The sequence below is a fragment of the Dinoponera quadriceps genome, unplaced genomic scaffold (assembly GCF_001313825.1).
Source record: "Dinoponera quadriceps isolate SergipeBrazil2010 unplaced genomic scaffold, ASM131382v1 scaffold1395, whole genome shotgun sequence".
NCBI lineage: Eukaryota > Metazoa > Arthropoda > Insecta > Hymenoptera > Formicidae > Dinoponera > Dinoponera quadriceps.
In genome coordinates this window covers 1,051,531-1,069,792 of record NW_014556488.1, presented here as the reverse complement: position 1 = coordinate 1,069,792, position 18,262 = coordinate 1,051,531, and the positions used below count along the sequence as shown (strand labels likewise).

General features: G+C 44.3%; 1 protein-coding gene across 3 annotated transcripts; it reads right to left on the bottom strand.

Moving 5' to 3' along the window:
• Window positions 1–386: 386 nt before the first annotated feature.
• Window positions 387–15,754, bottom strand: LOC106747591 (mitochondrial uncoupling protein 2-like). 3 transcript variants are annotated; one of them, XM_014625245.1, is made up of 6 exons: window positions 15,674–15,754; window positions 8,262–8,894; window positions 8,017–8,138; window positions 5,700–5,809; window positions 3,319–3,534; window positions 387–2,870 (listed from the first exon to the last, which is right to left on the bottom strand). In XM_014625245.1, exons 2-6 carry the CDS (start codon window positions 8,379–8,381, stop codon window positions 2,485–2,487), a joined length of 954 nt encoding a protein of 317 aa, XP_014480731.1. In that variant the 5' UTR covers window positions 8,382–8,894; window positions 15,674–15,754; the 3' UTR covers window positions 387–2,484. The 3 variants fall into 3 exon arrangements, with proteins under 3 accessions (XP_014480731.1, XP_014480733.1, XP_014480732.1); XM_014625247.1 differs by having other exon boundaries at window positions 3,319–3,531; XM_014625246.1 differs by lacking the exon at window positions 15,674–15,754 and adding an exon at window positions 13,713–13,913.
• Window positions 15,755–18,262: the final 2,508 nt, after the last annotated feature.

The window sequence follows — 18,262 nt, the reverse complement described above, 5'->3', positions numbered from 1 at the left end:
TCTATGTCTACGTCCTATTTGTACATTATTCTCGGAAAATTATTATTGCTTTGCAAATTAAATTCGTAACGAAACATCATTATCCGCTGTAGATCCGATACGGCATAGCTGATTAACTACTTAAGTTTTACGTGGCCGCGTATTAAGTAACGATTAGGTGGTTCCCGGAGAAAGCCAAGTATGGAGGTTGAAATTATCGCCGCGGGATTACCCGTCCGCAGAGCGACGAACGGAAATCGGAAAGGAATTTACATTCTTCTAGTGAGATTTCGACAGCCTCCTTGAGAGATCGGAGGTCCCGGTTAAAAGCTAAAAAGAGAAGAAAGGAGAAGAATTCACCAAGGGAGTTACCGCTCTTTCTCTCTCGTATTGTACCTCGCTCTCTGTACTTTGTATACGTAACGTGTAATTGTACCAAGCGTAGGAAAAAATAAATGTTATCGAGTTGTGATTTCCCGGTGACTTTCACGAGACCTCGCCCTTGACACTTCCCGAGATCGTTCACTCTCCGCGGAATGTGATAGCTTCGATTTACGTTGAGAAAGAAGGAAAAAACCCTCGCATCCGTACTGACGTATTTATCAGGTGCTAATTGCAATTCCGCAAGGTTCAGAGCTGTTGCCGCGTTGTGTTGTTCAAGCGTTTCGAAAGCAGTATTCACAGTGACGCGTGCTACGCGATAATCGGTGACGGAATTTGGAAAATCGGTGGACCATCGGCAGCTGGTAGGAAATTAGAAAACGCAAAGAGGAATCCATCGGGCTATCTTTCCTGACTGAATTGCGGGATTTCTTATACTGCTTTTTCTCTAACGCGTATGTACTTCTCTTTTCATTCCTCGTGCGAAGGAGAAGGGTCGGTAAGGTCCGTTTTTCTGCTCCCTCCCGATTTTCATTAAACAATTTTTTATATTGTATGATCATGAGGAATGTGAAAAATAATTATTAATACATAATAATATAATCATTATATTATTATTATATTATTATATATTAATGATTACTTTTGACTTTTCTAATGAACATATAATACAAAAAAATTGTTTAACGGAAATCAGAAGGGGAGACAAAATCGACCTTATTCCCGTAGTAAAATATCTAGTTTCTGAAAAAAACAATTCGTCAATCAAGCATCACGGTCAGTCCCGTGGAACTTCCGCGCGTGGGTGTGCGTGTGTGTAATACAATCGAACGTGTCACTTCGGAATCAAGAAATTATCGTCGTCGAAATTCGGCAATACGCACATATATTGCGTGGATATACGTATATATATATATATATATATCTCTCTCTCAGAACAATACTTCGTCGCGCCCTAATTGGATTTGGCAATGGCTGTATTTCATCACGTACAAAACAGCGGGTTACACTTAACTAACACGTACTAACGTGATGATCGAGATACCTTTAACGCGAGCCGCCTGCGGATCTAAAATTATTCGATGGCAATGGTGGCGTCGAAAAAATTCGTCGAGATCGAGCTACGAGGAAAATTGTGCCCTGTATATGTGTGTGTACGTGTACAATGTTTCAATACAATATTAATTGACCGAATCGAGATTACTTTGTGTATATATATATGCGAGTAACTGCGCGCTACGGATTTGATGACAGTCGAAGCGCGACCGCGGAAAGGGGGAAAAAGGAGAAGGAAGGGAACACATCGCCGTCTACGTAGAGCGCAAGCCAACACATCGAGATGAAGCTGGGTTTACGTTATTGTCTGTTTCGCGCGTTAACGATGCCGTCGATGTCGCGTAATCCACCTCGCCGCGAGGAGTAGAACCTACTGTGCTTTATGAGCGTAGAGAAAGCCGACGTTAAGCCGAAAGTTTCTATATAAGTACGTCAAGAAACCTCTACTGTTTCTTTTGCGTGTTGCTTCGCGCGTACGTTTTGTGTGTGTGTGTGCGCGTTGTGTCACGCGTCTATCTCTCTGTTTTTTTTCGTGTATACACTCGAATGAAAATCGAAAGAAACAAATCGAATCGTCGTTCTATCTTCTCGCTATGCCTGGCTACAGCCGGTGTTTCCCGAAGCGCAAATAATTTTTCGTCGATTAACGAGCGAGGCAAGGGTCGACCGTCGCGTCGAACAATAGCGTCGACGATAAGCGCGGGTGTTCGCACTACGCTCACATCAACACGAAGCGAAAGGAAAGAAGAGAATAAGAAGAAGAAACGGTAATACACAGAGGATATTCGTCGTCATCGCCGACCACGAGATCGTATTTTATCGTCGAGCACACGATATTCTCTCTCTCTCTCTTTCTCTCTTCCATCTGGCGGAATACCTTCGATTCGTCTACATATTGAACTCGCGCGTTTTACCCTAAGCGTACGATATTTTTCTATGCAGAACGCGAATTTTGACAAGATAACATAAGATTACGATGGATTACACCGATGTTTAACGCCGATCTTCTCTCTCTCTCTCTCTCTCTCTCTCTTTCTCTCTCCCCTCAGCTGGTTTACAAGGACCTCCTCATTCAATGCCGTGCATTTTTTTCATCTGCAGCTTGATCTGTTCATAGGTGACCCAGAGCACGATGTTCCAAGAAACCAGGCGCGAGAAACTCGGCACGAAACCCTTGTAGAAGGCTAACGGGCCCTCCTGGACGAAGGTCCTGACAGCGCAGTCTATCGCGCCCTTGTACTCGCCGGGCGCGCTATTCATGTAACGCGTCTTTATCACGTCCACAGGACTGGCCGCCAGGGTGGTGCAGAGTCCGGCGGCCGTCGCGGCGGTCAAGTGACACGGGACTCCGTCGCGGAGATAGCCGCTGGCTAGGATCAGGTCCTTGATGATGTCATAACAGACTATCTCTGCCACGTTCACGATCGCATTCCGCGAGACGTTCGGCAGGGTTCCTACGAGGCAGTCAATCGCGATTAGTTTTCACACTTTTCATCGAATATTTATATAAAAGATAAAAAATAAGAATATAAAAATAAGGAATAGACATTTTTTTTCAAATATAAAAGTATTGAATATAATTTTTTTTATGTAAAAATGTGCGATATAAAAATTAAAGTACAAAAATATGTGAAAAATAAATTTGTGAAAATATACAAAAGTATCATATATAAATATGTACAGAGTGTCTTAGAGTTTACGATAAATATTTTAATAATAAATTCTTTTCGCAATTTTCGCACTTGAACTTTCGCCTTAGAATGTTATGAAGAATTCATTATTAAAATATATTTATCGTAAATTTTTGAACATTCCGTAAAAAAAAAAAAACACCGGTCGATATCGCATCGATTTGGCGAGATCTCGAGGGAGTCGCGAGACGACAATCCCTCGCGTCCTCACCTTTCCAAAGGCCTCGTGCGCCCTCCATGTGGGCGATATTCTTGTACGCCTGCAGAGTGGAGCTATACCTCATCGACGGTCGCCCATTATTTCCAGCTTGCATGCGGACCTTGACGACGTCGGTCGGCTGAGCAATGAGCACCGCCAAAGCGCCCGTTGTGATCCCCGCGGCGACGCGCACGCCGATGTTCATGCCGCCGCTCCTACTATTACCTGCTGAAATAAAAGCGAACGGTGAAGACCGGGCGGACCGTCGTGGCGGATCGGTGTGGATGAAAAATATATTAAAAATTAGGAGATGCGGGCAATAGTAGTAGTAGGAGGACGGACGGACGCGGGTTACGCGTCGATCACTTTTTTCATTGGCTCATTAAAGATGTTCTCCAATTACAGTCAGTGTCGTTTTCTAGCAAAATTGTCTTTAGCATTCGCGAGTGTGCGTTAACGGGCATTAACTTTCTCCCGAGCGATTCTCGCTGCGGCGTTACTTCGCGAAAAAGAGCAAAATTTGTCGAGAGACGCGAATATCGCGACGGCGAAATTTATCTCTCTCATCCGACGAGATCGGCGAAGCGAGTGGGAAGATTTTCGCGCGGAGATCGTATATCGAGATTTCGTTTCACTCGAGGTTTCAGATCGCCACACGAAATTGAGTTTGTTTTTTTTTTTCTTTCGAAGGAATTATCTGACCGTCGTCTGTGCATGCTCTAGTTATATATAAAGCAGATTCAAATCATACCGATAGCTCGGTATCGTCATCAGCGAGTTGGGAAATTTTTTTGCATTCGAGATAAACAATTGCTATGTATGCTACGATTAAAATGTCTTACGATATCGGAGCATGCACACACAGACGTGATGTACGAGAAAAAAGAAAAGAAAAATTCACATACTATTCTGATGGAAATATTTTACTGAAAGTACTATGAGATCGACGAAAGTTATTACAAATTTATTAAATATATATAAAAATTAATTTCTCCTCGTGAAATGCAATGTAGTACTGTGACATATAGAGAAAGTTAAAGCATACTGTTGAAAAGTAATAATAAAATTTTGACTGTGTGATTTCTTAAAGGAAAACTGCTGGAATATCGATGAAAGTTTTTTACTGAAATATTGAGTGAGTGATGAGAAATAAGGTCAATTGAGAGAGAGATTTCCGACTACATATCGGCGAATTTTCGTCAGCATGTTTTCAGTAAAATATTTCCATCGGGGCACGAATAGATTTTCGCGCGCGTTTTCGGGAGTTGTTACGCGCGAGACGAACGGCACCGAGAAGTTACCGCGAGAGAAGTGTTGTGGCGTTTGAATTGCGAGAGTTTCGAAATACGTACGATCGAGTAAAATTCAGGAAAAGTCCCAGCGATTCGTCACACGCGAAGGGAGGATCACACATCTCGAATCATCGTGTCCGATTCAAACGCAAGTACTTTTACTCGCGACAAGAGCAACGCGAAAACACTTCGCGCGAATGACGAATCGCGACTTTTCGCCGAACGTAAAAGTGGAGTGAAATATGCATAATTAATATGTAATTAGTCTCACGATTGTCCAATGCGGCGGGTAAGAGTTACAAAAGACGTTCGGGTCCCCGCCTCAGAGGTGGTAAGCTCTTCGCCGTACACTAATCTTTTCGCTCCCCCATAATACCCACTCTCTTACTGTTAGCTCATATCTTTCCTCCTATCTCCCATTATTACTCTCTCGGCCGCGAAAACCACGAAGGACGAGAACGAGGACGAAGGACACAGGTTTCGAGCATCCCAGCCGGGGTGGTCCAGTCCCGCGCGTGTGAAGCTTGCGAGAGTTTTCGCCGTGGCAAAACGAGCGGCCGATATGATAATCCGCCGTTCGTGTGGGTGGATGAGTATTCGTGTGTGTGTGTGTGTGTGTGTGTGTGTGCCAATGTCGGGTGGCTCGACGCATCCCCGTGACACGCCCTCGTACTAAGTTTTACAAATCGCTCGTCAGACCTCCATTTTCGTAACATTAATCGCCGCGGTATCAGCAATTATCAGCGTTATGTAATATAGCATCTGTTATCTTCGAAACCTGCTTACTTTAGCGCTCGAGATACTTCCAGTTTTGATAAAAATACACCAAGCATTATTGACACCCCCACATACAAACTTATGATTTCCCGTTTTTATCAATATTTTTCAGAATTATCAGAAATTGAACGTATTTTTCTTCAGCCACTCAAATAATTTCTTTCTACGATCACCCAACATTGGCGTTTGCGTCCGCATCTGTGTGTGTGTGTGTGTGTGTGTGTGTGTGTGTGTGTGTGTGGTGAAGAAGGCGGCATCGTATCGCGCGGCTACTCGTATCGCAAGAGGTATATTATCAAAAAGTTAGGAGTTTGTTGGATGTACCGTCGATGATTCCGGCGTAGAGTGACTTGACGCTGTCGTAGAGGCCCAACCGTATGCTGGCGAAACACATCTGTCTCTGGAGTCCCGCGGACAGACCTCCGTACAGGCTCCTGTAACCACCCTCGCTCAAGCTCACCGCCCTCACAATTCACCCTCAGACGCATCCCCAGGGCATATGTTTTGTTACACATTTCTCTCTCCTTTCTCCCTCTCTCTTTCTCTCTCTCTCTCTCTCTCTCTCTTTCTCTCTTTCTCTCTTCCTTTCTATCTTTCTATCTTTCTCTTTGTCTTTCTCTTTCTCTTTCTTTCTCTCTCCTTTTCTCCCTTTCCGTCTCACCGTATTTTTCTTTTCTTTTTATATTATTATTATTTTTTTTTATACAGATCGCCCCCTTTTATTTAAATTATATTGCGTAACATATCTTTCTTTTTATATCTCTCCCCCGTTCTACCCGTTTCTATCCCGCTATCCGTATACAATTTTCCCCGGTTTTTGCTTTTTTTTAAATTTTTTTCTTCTACGTCCCCCTCTTTGCTACCGCAAAAGTCGCTATCGCTTTACAGCAAAAGTCAATCATCATCATTCTGTTAGTGAAATGAAGATATTCAGATCGGAGGCGCGCACGAGAGAAAAGAGAAGCGGCCCGAGAGCCGAGAAATGAATTTGGGAGAGAGCGTGCGTCATATCGTCAGGGCCGGCCGCGATTTTTGCCGCGTTGATTAGAATCGCCCCGCGGTCGGAAACTCAATCAAAGGAAGAAGAAGAAGAAGACAGCGGGCCCGGCGATCGGAAAAAAGAGAGTAAAGCCGCCACTAGGCCAGGCGAACGAAATAAAAAAAACCAGGAGAGAAACTGCGTGAGAAGTTGGCAAACCATATATATATATATTACACGGAGGGGAAACGTGAGAGGGATAAGCGAGTTGTCTTCCGCCGATTTTACAGTCGAGCGACAGAGATTCGTGATTTATCGCGTCTGGCGTGAAACGAAGATTTACGCAAAGTGTCACGTGCCTTCTCGGATCGCGAAGCTGCGGAATTTCCTCGATGGAATTTCACAAACAATTTGCACGACAAAGAGAGCGTGAGAGAAATCAATGATTCACGTTAATCCCACGTACGGTATCGGCGAAAGACAACCCACGTGCAAAAGAGAAATTAAATAGTAGTAATAATAATAATAATAATAACGTTTCTAGTATCGACCGGAGTGCCATCGACAAGGTTCGTTACGTTCGTCTCGCTGTATCCGCTCGACCTTCGCCGAGATGCGGCGCGCAACCGAATCCTTGGAAGCCGGTTGCATTCTCTTATCGTGTCTCATGCATGATAAATCGCCTCACGTGGGCGAGCTCCCATCGTCCTTGTCTATGGCACTCGATCGAGAGGCAAGACCGAAGAAAAAGAAAAGAATGAAATTCGCCCGGCAAATCAGAGCGCTAGGAGAGCTTCCCGGTAAGAGCGAAAAGCGTCGTCGTTCCGCGCGTGTGCCAGATGTCGAGCTGCTAACCGTGTGACCGATGAGGACCGCGCGAATCGTGCCCATCGATCTCTCTTCCTGCGACCGACGGCGTGTCGGGAGGACGTAGTTGAAAAACAAATCGATTTACGTCATACCGCTTAAACAAGCGCGCGCGCGAGCAGTAAACATCTGCTGTAAACGTGTGTCACATAACAATCGGGGAATATCGACAAAGAGACTGACTGAGCGAACGACATTTCGCATTCAAATACATTCTGCATTCGCGTTTCCTCTTCCCCCTCCCCTTTTCCCCTTTTTGTCGAGATCATCAGAGGATTAAATTCCGCGTTTCCACCGTTTCTCATGGAATTACCCCGAATCGTTGGGAGCTTTTGGCTTCGTTCGTTTCTTCTGAAAATTTCGCCGCGTTTATCGTCACGAGTCGCGGTCGAATCGGCGAAAGCGACGAAGGGATCGCAGTTCGAGCTGGCACACACGCCTCGACGAGAGCTGGCTGGTTAATAATAGCACATAGTTCCGTGTATTGCGAAGTACCACAATATCATTTTCCAGAGAGATCGATACTCGAGCTACGTGGTCGACAGTTATCGGCAACTACTGCATAAAAGGCAAAAACGCGCTAGCTCGCTCGCGAGAGAGAGCTTTCACACTACTCTCGAGCTCGGAATTTGAATCCGGCGGATCAAGCGTACCGGGAGGGGACGCGCTCGATACGACGGATTCGTTTCGCGATATCGCACACCCCCACGACGAGATCGAATGAAGTTCTAAGCTCTTTACTTCTTTACCTACCATCGCCTCTTAGATTCACTATTAGGACGATAAATCACGTACCTCGCTCCCTCGAGTCGGACGATGTTGCCGATGGTCTGCAGCAGTCCGGGCTGGCTCGCTCTCATCGCAAGGACCGAACCCTCGGCCGACGCCAGCAGCATGGCTTGACCCTCCCCCGCGATCTTCAAGGTAACGCGCATCGTGAGATATCCGATTCGCCGGACAAACAGTGAATAATGGAGGAGAATCGGGGATATAGGTCGAGCGAGTACACAGAGCGTAATTGTCGTTCGCGTTGTACTCACTTGCATTCTGACTTTGGCGGTGTCCAACGGAAAGGTCGCCAGGTCGGCGATGCAGGCGGCGGTGCCTGCGGTCAGCAGCTTCCAACCGAGGGAGAAGTCCTCCTGCGCTCCTTGCTTCATGACTTCCGCTCTATTTTCAGCGCTCGATCTCTTTTTCTTATTTCTCACTCCCTCTCTCTCTCTCTCTCTCTTCTCTCCCCTCAGTTACTATGGATACGTGCTGTCAAGGGTGCGCGTGCGACGACCTCGTGGAGAAAACAGAGTGCTCTACAGTACTCTCGACGAATTTTTTCTTTCCTTTTTTTTGGTTATTTTTCCTCTTTCTCTCTCTCTCTTTCCCCCTCTTTTTCTCTTTCCCCCGGCGGTATCGATTGTTCGCTCCCGCGTGATAGATCCTCCTTTCTCTCTCCCTCCCTCCGGGGCAGGATCGACTTGTTAGGCAAGCGATGTATGTACACTATATACAAAGTCCTACCAGAGGACGGGAACCCTCAGATGTTCATGAATTCGAATGGTTTTTTAGAGGCCCTCCTCAGGTTCCCTGAAGTGATCGGGGTAAGCGTGTAGTCCTCCCGATCGCGAACACTCGTGTTTGATTTCCCGAAGGTGGACTTCTTTATACATACTATTCTCCTGCGAACAGAACGAGGCGCGGATGATGCCGTGCAGTTTTATAGAGGTCCATCGGATCGCGTGACACCACTACTACTGCCGACTCTCGTCGACGATCCAGCGATCGGCCGGCGATCGTGCGAGCGCGCGATTCGCCGCGCACTTCCCGACAACCGTTGCACAAAATCGGACGACTGATAAGTAGCGAAAATATACAGCTGCGCAATAACAACGGAGCGATGCCGAAGGTGACAGACTTGATATAGAGCGCGTATCGAGCCACCGATAATCGATGTTATTTTTTTGTTTCCTTCGCTCTCATCGGCCGACGCTCGAAAAACGACGCGCGCGTGCGCGCGTAATATTACGTATGAAAGCGAGGAATGCGAGGAATGCGAGGAATGCAAACGGATTTCTTTGAGAGTAGATTCCGTTCACGACACGGCGATCGCCTATTGCTGTGACGATACACGGTGAAAAATCGATGCGTTAAATTTAACACATCTCACGTGTCCGAAATGGCTCGGCGGAATTTTCGTTTTAATACGACACAAGGTGAATTATATGTGTCGAGAAACAACATAAATGTTGCGTCCAAAAATTAGCGTCAAAATAAATACTGATTGATTGACACTGCAGTGCGAAATGTGTTGTTTCAACACGTACACGTGTACCGAATATCGACACGCAAGACAAAATGTTGAAATAACGTGAAACAGAATATGTTAAATTAACGCCCAATGTTAGGAATTTAACGCAAAAATCTGAACAAAGACCAATTTTAACAGAAATACAAAATGTTTCTTACTGCGTTGAACTTTTTTTAGAAGATTCTTCGGCATACGAGTCATATTATAGTTCTATCAGAATTCCGTCGGATATCCGTTTAAGTAAACCAGGATTACTTCAGATGTATGATAGAGCCCGATAAAAGTGGATAAATAGATAATATGTATAGGGTTTTACCGGGAAGAATCTGAAGAAGGAAAGTATCGATGATTAAACGCATGGACGCAAAACAGCGTGCGCGGGTCATAGGTCGCGTCATCGGGCAATACGCGTGCTTATGATCGCGCCCGATAATCTGCCGATATCTAGATAAGATTTATTGAAATCAACCGCCATGACGCAGCCCGTTAATTGGCTATCATGAATCCAACGGTCGGCGTGATCGCGTCCGCCGCATACGTCGTTATCGCGGCGCGTGCCTCTCGCGATCGCGCTGATATCAGCCTGACAGCTTTTTTCTCTCTCTCTTTTCTTCTTTCTTTTCCACGTTCGAATTGAAACATGCGAATTGAAACACGCAAATTGAAACAGGCGCGCGCGACACCGCCGCCACCTCGGCCGTATTCTCGTTTTTGCACACGCAAAGAATTTTCGGCTACGGACAGCCGGTAGCCCGAAATAGAGCGAGCGTGTGGGATGAAAGGGTGAACCGCTTTGGTGAGCTGCCAATTTGAGAAGAGAGATTAGGAGGTCGCGCGTATTCGCGATAGCAAAGTGATTAACGCGTCATTCGATTACCGCTGCTCGTTGATCACCGAATTGCCGAAGTTACGGTTCATTAAGATTAAAATGAATCACCCTGTATATCCGCAAATACATCGTAAGTTCATCATGAGCAACAAATTTATTCAAAATATATCCTGAATCTTAGTAAATTTAATATACTTCAATCGGGAATATTAAATTAAAACATTAAACTAAAACTTCGGTTTACTCATTTCAATTAATCGAATTTAAGATTTAATTTTCCTTCCTCACTAAATTTTCCTCAAATTTTCCTTCATGTTTATAATATTCTTGAAAAAGGGAGAACGAATTCTTGTTCCGAGTAAATGAATAATGAGCTTTTCTAATATCTGCGATGAATATATGTTAATACTAATATTATCAAGAAAAATATATTCTTCATTCAAGGTAACCATTACTTAAAAGAAGAAAACTAAACTGAATAATTGCTTTTCTTCGCAGTACAATAATATTTTTCTCCGGACGCCTATCTCGTTAACCTTAATTAATATACGGCGAATAAATGTGTCCTTCATTTCCTTTTGTCGGCTCTCCATTGGCTGTGCGAAAGTGATTTTGCAAATGCGACTAGTATTTAATGAAACGCGGTTATATCACGGCATATACCTGTCACTGTGCTCAGCCTGTTGATACGTGTATATTTGCAAGTGTACTCGCCAAGTCACTTCTATTTATATCGTTTTCTAATTCCATAATTATTTAGAAATATAAAGGGTAATAAGGGCCACAAAAAGCCAAGCACCGATCTTCTACTGCTATATCTCAGGCACAGCCTTTATATTTCGTCATTTCAAAGAATTTGCATAATTTATGGTAAATATTTGACTTCAGGTTTGCATAACTCACGGGTCTATCTGTTTACACGAGAAATAAAAATCCGTAAGAATAATTAGACCAGCGACATTAGTGACATAATACCTATTCGTACGCCTACATTCGAGCCATGAAGTCTGCGTGCGCATATACATTACGTCGTAAATATGAATGAGCAGACTAAATAAGTGTAGCGGCGTAGCGCGCGCCGCGAGTTCAAAGAACGCGACGAAGCGGCGAACGTTAGACTTTGCCCGGTCGTTTTATTGCGAAGAACGATGCGGTGTCTATTGAGCATCAACCGCATCAATTATTGGTCTTAAGTAACCGTTATTACACGACAGCGCTGTCAACGTGGCTCGATAGCCTCTGCACGTTCAACCAATTAAAGAAATATCGCGCACGGGCGGACTTCGGACCTGTGTATTTTTTCCAAGAGGTAAACTTCGCAGAAATCATTGGTAAGCTACGCTCTATCTCTTTATTAAACCTAGTTATACAATCTGTCTGGCTGATTTATATTTAGAAATCGCGATGATTTCACAAATATTTCTAATTAACGGATCAATCTGTTCCCCTGAAGTTTTAGATTTGTATGAGTGAGAAAGGTGTGAAGATGAACGAAAAATTAAAGTGCTACATTCAGATAAATATTCGCTTGTGGAATATATCGGAGCAATTATGGATCAAACACCTTTCTTTCTCTCAGTGCGCTACACTCGAGTAAAAAATATTCACGTAATTTAAGAAAAGTAATTACTCTAATATCACTCAGCAAATCTTGACTTGAATGTAGTACTTTTTCAATATATTAGCATTATTTTTAACGAAGGCATAACTGGGAATTAGTTGCTGAAAAGATAATAATAAACGATTATATGTCCATCAAGTTAGAGATTTTTTGTTCAATAAAAAGAAAAACGTGCTTTAAGTGAAGCGTCAGCCGTTCACGGATCAATCGGAGCGCGCTTAATCGATTATTCGCGAAGTGAGCGAAATATTGTTATTAAGTATTAACGTTTTAACTTGCTCAAACTTGTCAATTCCAATCCCGCATTGGCCGAAGATTTGCGTAGACGCGTATAAACGTAACAAACGCAAAAAGCGGCGGTGCGACTCGCGAATAACAACACGGTGCCAAGTCCATTTTTTGAATTATAACTCGCGTTTAGAAATTTTGGCTAGTCATATCAGTGTCGTGTTTTTTACGCGTGTTCGCAACTCTCGCTGCAAAATATTTTCCGAATAACCGCCTGTCAGTCCGTCTGTATAGTCACGCGGCTCGAAGAGATCGATAGAGGTCACAGAAGTGTCGGGAGAAACGTTTCCATATCCGCGGGTCATCGATTCCCACCGGTTCGAGGCCGGCCTTTGCGCGCCTCTTTTCCTCCCGTGTCGTAAATCGCACGCGAATTTGCTCGTTCGAGACATTTTTATCTCGGAATTTATATGTGACGCAGATCGAGGAATATTAAATTCATCCGCACTGTCGCAACACACAGAGCATTAATCGCAAGCTAATCGCATTCGCGCGCTGCCCTCCTTTTAGAAAACTCAACACACCTTCGAAACGCGGAATTGCCGCGGTATCCTTGCAACCGCACGTCGGCGCGAAGGACGAGAGGCGCGTATCGATTATTCCCGTTGCGTCGACAGAAAAGCGCGAAACAAGGGGAAAATGGCGAAGTATCGTGATGTTCTGCAATCTAAATAAAGACCCGGCCATCGAGATTTCTCTGTTTCAACCGAATATCGTCGTCACGCCCGTTACATCCTCTCATTCTCTCGAGATCGTATCAGGATCGTTCTGGAATTTTCGTCCCCGTGACTGCGTTTACACGGCGACCTAAAACCGATTCAGCGACAATCATAACAATAATAATTTAATAATTCTCTCTCTTTCTCTGCCTCTCCTTCCTCTCACCCTCGTTCTTTCACCCGATGTCGCAATTATCAATGTTACATGTGTTAACTTTGTTGAAAATAAAATTTTTATATTAATTTTGTTGAAAATAACAGAGCATTTTGTTACGAAATTATATATTTATTAAATAAAATAAACTCTTAACAGGGATAACAATGAATACAACCGTGAATTTTTAATGTAAACACTGACATTATTTGTCAGAAAATACAATCTATCTTAAGTATCTGTGTGAGAGTCGTGAATATTTATCAGAAAGAATCGATTTATCGAATAACTACTTCGATATAAAAATCTCAAAAAAGAGGTCGCATTATCAGCACTCCAGTTTCACAATCCGATTAACTTAATCCGCTGATTATTCCATTGGAATTGACCAACAACATATTTGTCGTTAAGTAGAATTGACCAAACAATCGCGATTGATTGCCGTGCACAATGCTTTAAAAACGCTTCGAAATGCTCGTAAGTACAAATGCGTTATAACAAATGTCGGCTATTCTCTATTGACTTTTTTTTCGTATAACAGTTACATCGTGAAAAATCGTCAAATCGATTTCGGCTACCTTGCAAACGTAGTTGATACGTTACGGCAGTACGCTTGATGGTTCTTCCTCCGGTAAAGATTTTTCCGGATAATTTTCGCCCGCTGTCTGAGAAGGGCCTGACACCTTTCCAGGTCACGACGTGTCAAGTTCGAGCTTTCGCCTTGCCCAGCGGGAAACACGACGCGTTGGATCGATCGACCGCTCACGTACATGAGTCACATGCAATTGGACACGACAAGCGAAATTGCCACCTACGGCGACACGCGAAAACGTCTCTTCCCGGAGAAGCTCGCCCTTTTCCCGGCGTGGGTGTTTCGCGAATCGATGTGGTTGCGCGGTCTCTCGCCGCGCATATTCCTTGACACGCGCGTCTCGCCGGCTGTGGCTCGCTGCTGCATTGCGATTCGCGAAATTGCCCCGCGAAATTGCTCGAAGCTGCCGACTTCCTCACGGCACGGCTTTTGACCCGTTTCTTTTTTTCTACCCGTTCTATCTATTTTATGCCCGTTTCTCGCTCACTCTCACGCACGCGCGGTCTGCCATATGCGAGGAAATATGACGAGTATTTTTCAGAAGATTGTCTGTCTTCTCCATTTGTTTTCTAGCCAGTGAGTCACAGCGTGTTATATACGTTCCTCTTTTATTCAGGCTTGCTTCAATATGAAAAAAAAAACATGTCCGAGAGTCGTGCTTCACTCGCGCTGTTTCAAAATGTACAATGTGAGTGCTCGTGAATATTAAACGGGTGTTTCGTATCCGTAGCTGCGATGTACGTTTGTACGTCTCAAATTTGTACAGCACTGCGCATGTTTGCTGCTACTCGAAAAGATTCAACAGTACGACGATATCCCCGTTCGGGTGTGACAATCGAACGCAATCCGCTGTAACCGCTCGTTATTACAGAAAAATATCCTTTCCCGACCTAAAAGCGGGATCACGTTCAGCAGAATGCAGGCTTTCACTAGTCGATCTAACAGTTTCGCGGGCTAAAAACGGTGAAATATTTTCTCAAGAACACGCGTGTGTATACGAGGTAAACGATAGCAGGTCTCGCGTGGGAAAGCTCTTCCATGTCGTCGTGCTCGACAGGTCGAGCGTCATGTCTCCGTAATTAACGCTAATCAGCCGAATTACCTACGATCGCCTGTTTTATAATCATCACTATGACCTAAATAAAAAAAAAAGAGAGAAAGATAAAAATCAATGTAATCAGAGTAAGTGCGCGCAGAAGCGTCTTTCAGAGTCTCGTTCGCGGCCCTTCGACGAAAATCAAACGGAAACTGTCGCGTTTCGGTTGAAGATCCGTTTTTCCGCGCCAGCTGTTTGGCGGTGAGGCGTAATGTCGCCGTGGTAAAATCGATCGCGCGCCCGCCCGCCGCGCGTGACCGAAATGTCCGAGCGAATTTTCCGCGGCACAGAAGCTCGCGGGAGTCAACATTACGGCGACCACTGGTCTATTTCCATATATATGCATATATAACCTCTTGTATCGGAAATTGGCTCGGGTTACGTGTCGTCGCCAGCTATCGTGTCTCACGGAATCGAACGCGATAAACGCGGACGCGACACAAATGTCCGCGGACCGATCGATTTCTCGCTCGGCCACCGGGGATGCGGGCGGGGATGACGGACGTCGGGTCGTCGTGATAACTGCATTTTTTTTGCGAGTTATCAGACCCCCGGTGTGCGACTCGCGCGTTCACTGCGCGTCAGCCTCGGACGAGGAGTGCCGAGACGGCGAGTAGCGGATCGACGAAAACACCGGCTGCAAAACATCCGCAGCCGACCCCGACCATCCTCTCCGGTCAAATGGCGACATGTTACTCACACGCGCGTGGAATAATTAGAAACTCGAGAAGGAACGAGCGAGGAACCGCGGGGAAGAGAACGTGGCCGAACGCGTGATCGGCTCGTGAGAACCGTGAAAAATCCCGGGATAAACGGGCGAATGCGGCGTGCAAAATCCGCAGGCTACTTACCAAGTGTACAGTGAGTGGGTAACAACACAACTGAAAGAAGTTACGGGGAAGCACCGCGTATATACCGGCCCGGCTGGCCAATGGCGGAAGTTCAAAGTCTGCACCAGCCAATGAATAGGCCGGCCGTGGCGTCATCCTCGGCCAAGGAAAGCTGAGCTTGCGAGCAAAATCGATAGTTTCGCGAAGCGAGCCGGGGCAGGGGTGGCGCGCACTCTCCAGCCCGCACCCTTTCCTCGCGAGAGTAACGCGAGGGTGTCATGATACCCTTCACCGTGGAATGCCTGCTCGTGAGCCAGCGGGATCTCCCATTGTGGGACCGCTGACGGATGAATAAAAGAAAAAAGGAGAAGTAAGGGCGGAAACGGTCCGGTCGATTTTCACGGCGCAATTTTCACGACTGAAACGCCACTAAAGCCGGTATTCACAGGCGGATCTTGCATTTAAAATCGTCTTAAGGTCGTCTTCTTCAGCCGCTGTATACGGGTCGTTTCATTGACCACAACGTATCTGAAGATGACTTAAGCTAGCTGGTCCGTGAAAGAAATTTCTTAGAAATCCTTTTCGATTTCAGCCGTATATTGATGGAAATGCTGTCCGCATGTCTGGTTAGAAAACGATTGGGAAGGGGAGAGACTATTCGGAAGCTGAGATATTGGCAACTAAAGGCGAAACTATTTATATTATTCCTTCAGGTTTCATTTTTATTTTCAATCTCTTCTAAACCACATTAATGAAAAAACTATGTGTGATATTAGGGACTAATATAGACGTTGTACAAAAATTTCGGAGTTATTGACCGTTTTGTCGTGAAAATATATAGCCTGGGGGGAATTAAATTTACAGCAATTCCCCGCGCGATACATGTACATATACATTTAAGTATATATTTAAATACCACCTTCTATTATGCGTACATCTCTATTAACTCAATTGATGTATAAATAAAGCATTAATAATAAAAATAAACATTTTAAATAATTATAAATAATTTCCGTGTCTATAATATTGCAGATATATTCATCTTAATTAGCCCAAAATTAACATTCATTACTTAGTTAAATCAAGTTACAGTAGTAGGAAAGTATGTTTTTTTCCAGTAAATAATAAACTTATGTAGGAGCCTCTTATAATATCGCCACTGAGGATCCGACGCTGATCCGAATCAACTACCTCAAGATGGTTTTGAAAAATAAAAGATCTAACTATGAGTGCAAACCTAAGACATGACTGCGAATCGTCCGTCAATCGCAGACGTCGGATCGCATTATCTATTCGCTGTTTTGCGCGTTTCCGATCGTCGCCTGACGTCGGTTCGCGACCGAGGCAGATTTATTTGCATTAAGTGCTAACGCGCCTCTCGTGACATCAGCCGCTTGCATTTCGAAGGCTTGAAAAGAGGCAGAAGGATACACAGTCCCTGGCCGCCACAATTTGCCGATGGCATTGCATAATATAAGTGCTTGCGTAACGACTTTAATTTTAGTTTCGAGAGATAAGAATTATACACGCAACTTCTTTCCGCTGTGGCATTCGATTTATTGTCTTCTTCTTTACTTCTGTCTCACATTCGCTCACGTTTCTCCGCGATTTTCTCGTCCTCTGTTTTTAATCAACTTCGATAAACTCGTTCTGTGTGTCACGGAAGGATTATAAACCTCCGATAAGAAAAAAGGAAGCGTTATATAAGTTCGGAATATTGCGCGATCATGCGTAATTTGTTAATTGGCTCATTATGCGCGGTGTTGGTCGTTAAGAGGCCGTTAAGAAGTAAGGATCGATCGTGGATCACGTATGAGACGTTTTCTATTCGAGAATCACTCGCGAATCGCGAATCTGGCTAGTCGGATTTTGCAGTACGCAATATATAAGAGCACTCTTGTACTTTGACTTTGCTGTGTATCACTCATCGTGAATAACGTCCTTTCCCCGCTGAATCATATACACGGAAAACTTTGAGCTTTCATATATATGTATATGTATATAGAAAAAAACTCTGGATATATGGAATGTAATTTCGACAGCCCTCGAGACGAAAGGGGATCTCGACTGCGATGGTATTGCAGGAATCTACCAGCGTCGTCGATAAAATTTCGCCGATGATGACTGAGGCGGCCCTCTATGAACGTATCAGCATGTCAATCGAGTCGCGTCGTATTGATAACGCAGCAATTCCTAATACGAATGCTGAAGGTTTAACCGTGCCGTTTCGACTGTATAAATAAGTTTGTGTGATATGTGGTAAATAAACTGCGCAACGACAGCGTAACAACAGTGTCGTTAACAATTACAGAATTAACAGAGTTAATAATTACATATAAACAAAGGGTGTCCCGATTTTATAAACCCATTATTTTAGAGAGCAAGTAAAGGGCTTAAATGAAAGGTCCAGATTCTCTGATCCGTTATCTTTGCAAATTACTTCAGTTTCTGCTACGAGCCGCCATTTTCATTATCGAAGAATCGTGGCACGACTTAGCGGACGATCTCACGTTTAAAAATAGTATTACTCAAAGGCGATCAAATATATATTGTTATTATTATTATATCCTGGGGATAGATAGAATTTAATTGTAGCTTCAGCAAAATTTA

Coding starts and splice junctions, on each gene's coding strand:
- LOC106747591 (XM_014625245.1), bottom strand. CDS start 8,381: ATGAAGCAAGGAGCGCAGGAGGACTTCTCCCTCGGTTGGAAGCTGCTG. Junction 8,139..8,261: donor CCGCCAAAGTCAGAATGCAA/GTGAGTACAACG, acceptor GTTACCTTGAAG/ATCGCGGGGGAGGGTCAAGC. Junction 5,810..8,016: donor GTCCGACTCGAGGGAGCGAG/GTACGTGATTTA, acceptor GGGTGGTTACAG/GAGCCTGTACGGAGGTCTGT.